Source organism: Arachis hypogaea, chromosome 11, assembly GCF_003086295.3.
Source record: "Arachis hypogaea cultivar Tifrunner chromosome 11, arahy.Tifrunner.gnm2.J5K5, whole genome shotgun sequence".
NCBI lineage: Eukaryota > Viridiplantae > Streptophyta > Magnoliopsida > Fabales > Fabaceae > Arachis > Arachis hypogaea.
This window is the reverse complement of record NC_092046.1, coordinates 13,245,574-13,248,695: the sequence shown is the minus strand read 5'-3', so window position 1 is coordinate 13,248,695 and position 3,122 is coordinate 13,245,574. Positions and strand designations below refer to the sequence as shown.

Sequence of the window (3,122 nt, the reverse complement as noted above, 5' to 3'; positions counted from 1 at the left end):
AGAAGCGGAGAAGGACAAAAGGAACACGCCAGAGACGGTGGCCCGAGCAAGGCTCCCAGACCATTTTCTCGTGTCGGGAAGTTCACCAACTACACCCCCTCACCGTGCCGATCATGGAAGTTTATCAACAAATTGCCGAAAATGGGATGTTGTCGAAGCCCCGACCACTGAAGGAACGAATAGGGGGAAACCGAAGCTTCTACTGTGACTATCACAAGGGCTATGGGCATAAAACTCAAGACTGCTTTGATCTAAAGGACGCACTGGAGTAGGCCATCAGGGATGGAAAGCTAGCCGCATTTTTCCACCTCATAAGGGAGCCGAGGCGACGGAATCGCGACCACGATGGTGAGGATAGGACTCGGGCACCGAAGCGACGCCAAGAACCGGAGGACGATGACCAGGGCCTCACCATAGTGAACGTGGTAACAGCTAGGAATGCAGCACCTAGGTCAAAGTCGGCACACAAGAAAGAAGCCAAAGTCCTGGCGGTCTCTTCATCCTCTACGTGAAGCACTAGGAAGCTCCCACCCATTTCGTTCGGCCTGGAAGATCAGTAGTTCGACGAGATCAGAGAGAGTCCTCCCATGGTCATAACGACCAGAGTAGGAACCGGTCTCGTCAAACGAATCCTTGTAGATACGGGGGCGGACTCGAACATAATGTTCCGCAATGTGTTCGATACTTTGGGCCTAAGGGACACCGACCTACAGACGCACCAGCACGGTGTCGTAGGGCTTGGCGACCATTTCATCAAGCCGGATGGCATAATCACCCTGCCGATCTCACTGGGACAAGGACAGGGGAGGAGAACGGTAATGGCCGAATTTGTAATCCTACGGGACTCCACCGCCCACAACATCATCATGGGGAGAAAGACAATCAACGACCTAGGAGGAGTCATCAGCACGAGGATGTTAGTAATGAAGTTCATAACTGAAGAAGGGTCAGTAAGATCTGTGAGAGGAGACCTGGAAATGGCAGTCGCTTGCAACAACGCCAGTCTCTCGTTAAGGAAAAAGTCTAAAGAGGCATCGGGAATATTTCTCGCCGACCTGGACGCCAGAGTCGATGACAAACCGAGACCCGAACCCGAAGGGGACCTGGAGAAGTTTAGGGTCGGGAACTCAGAGGAAAAATTCACGTTCATGAATAGGAACCTCCCCCATGAGTTAAAAGAACCTTTGATGGAAATGATCAGAGCCAATGGCGATTTGTTTGCCTGGACATCCGCCGACATGCCGGGCATAAACTCCAGTCTCATGTCGCACCACCTAGCCGTCAGACCGGAAGCCAAACCAGTGGCCCAAAGAAGGAGAAAAATGTCTCAAGAAAGAGCAGAGGAAGTGGCCAGACAGACGGCCGGCCTCCTCGAAGCGGGGTTCATCCGGGAGCTGGACTATTCGACCTGGCTATCAAACGTGGTCCTGGTAAAAAAGCACAATGGGAAATGGAGAATGTGTGTGGACTACTCTGATCTCAATAAAGCATGTCCTAAGGACTGCTACCCCCTTCCCAACATCGACGCACTCGTCGACGCGGCTGCGGGATACCGATATCTGAGTTTCATGGATGCCTACTCCGGCTACAATCAGATACCGATGCACTGGCCAGACGAGGATAAAATGGCGTTCATAACGACAGGGGGACCTACTGCTACAGAGTGATGCCGTTTGGCCTAAAGAACGCAGGGGCAATGTACCAGAGACTGATGAACAAAATATTCTGCGACCTCATCAGCAAGACGGTGGAAGTTTACGTGGATAATATCCTCGCAAAAACCACCCGCCCTGACGATCTCATAAGCGACCTGGAGAACGTGTTCGCGTCCCTCCGACAACACGGCATGAGGCTCAACCCGCTTAAGTGCGCCTTTGCCATGGAGGCCGAAAAGTTCCTGGGATTCATGATAACCCAGAGGGGAGTGGAGGCCAACCCTGAAAAGTGCCAAGCAATACTCCAGATGAGGAGTCCTGCATCAAAGATGTTTAGCGGCTGACGGGAAGGCTCACAGCGTTGTCCCGTTTCCTCGGTGCGTCGGCAGCAAAGGCCCTACCCTTTTTCGCTTTGATGAAGAAGGGTGACGTTAGAATTTTTGCCAGTAAAGAATTTTATAAAAACAGTTGCATTGTAGATATAGTCTCTAAACCAACAGAAATTCCTTCGTACAAACGTTTTGGTTGTCGCAAGTAATAAACCCCTAAATAAACTGATAACCGAAGTATTCAAATCTCGGGTCGTCTTCTCAAGGAATCGCAGGGAAGTATGTTCTTATTATTGGTTATGGAGATTGTAAATTGGGGTTTTGAGAATGAGGAGCGAATGGTTTAATTAGCAATTAAAGTAAATGAAGAACAAGTAATTTAAATGGCAAGTAAAATAAATAAATGACTGTAAATAAACTTTTGACAAGGTATGAGAAATTAGAGGTCCTATCCTAGTTATCCTTATCAATGATGATGAGAATTGAATCTTAATTCCACTTTGTTAACCTTTACCAAGATAAAGGAAGGCCAATGGATTAATTGGTTTGATCTTCGAATCCTATTTATTTCCTAAGAAAAGATTGGGATTATTGAAGTTCAGTTTAATTAACAAAGATAACAATTATCATTCATGTTTGAGTTTGATAACTCCTGAGTTACTGATTTCTTAACCAAGACCAGAAAGAGAAAATAAATCTACTGGAATAAAAATGTCTTCAGATGGGAATAACAATAATGTAAATAAGAGAAAGCAATATTAAACTGAAATACCTCAAATAACATTAATTCAAAAGAGTAATCTGTAACATGAATGTAGCATAAGCCAAATAGGCAACATAACTAATATAAGCATTAAAGTATCTGAAAGTAAGAGATAAATATAAAGTAAAAGAATATTGAACCTGGGATTGAGAGTTATTCCTAAAACTAAGAGAAATCCTAAATCCTAATGAGAGAAGAGAGAGGAGAGAACCTCTCTCTAAACTAAATCTAATTCATGAAAACTAGCTAAAGTGGTGACTCCCTTTGAACAGATGCATTCCCTCACTTCATAACCTCTAGTCTATGCCTTCTGGACTTGGATTTGGGCCAAAAAGGGCTTCAGAATTCACTGGGAGTGTTTTCTACAATATCTGG

At 45.8% G+C, this 3,122-nt stretch overlaps 1 protein-coding gene across 1 annotated transcript; it reads left to right on the top strand.

Annotated features, from left to right (window-relative positions):
- The first annotated feature begins 587 nt into the window (after nt 1-587).
- On the top strand, nt 588-1,767 carry LOC140176032 (uncharacterized). Its single transcript, XM_072205877.1, has 2 exons — nt 588-1,430; nt 1,645-1,767. Exons 1-2 carry the CDS (start codon nt 588-590, stop codon nt 1,765-1,767), a joined length of 966 nt encoding a protein of 321 aa, XP_072061978.1.
- The last annotated feature ends 1,355 nt before the right edge of the window (nt 1,768-3,122 follow it).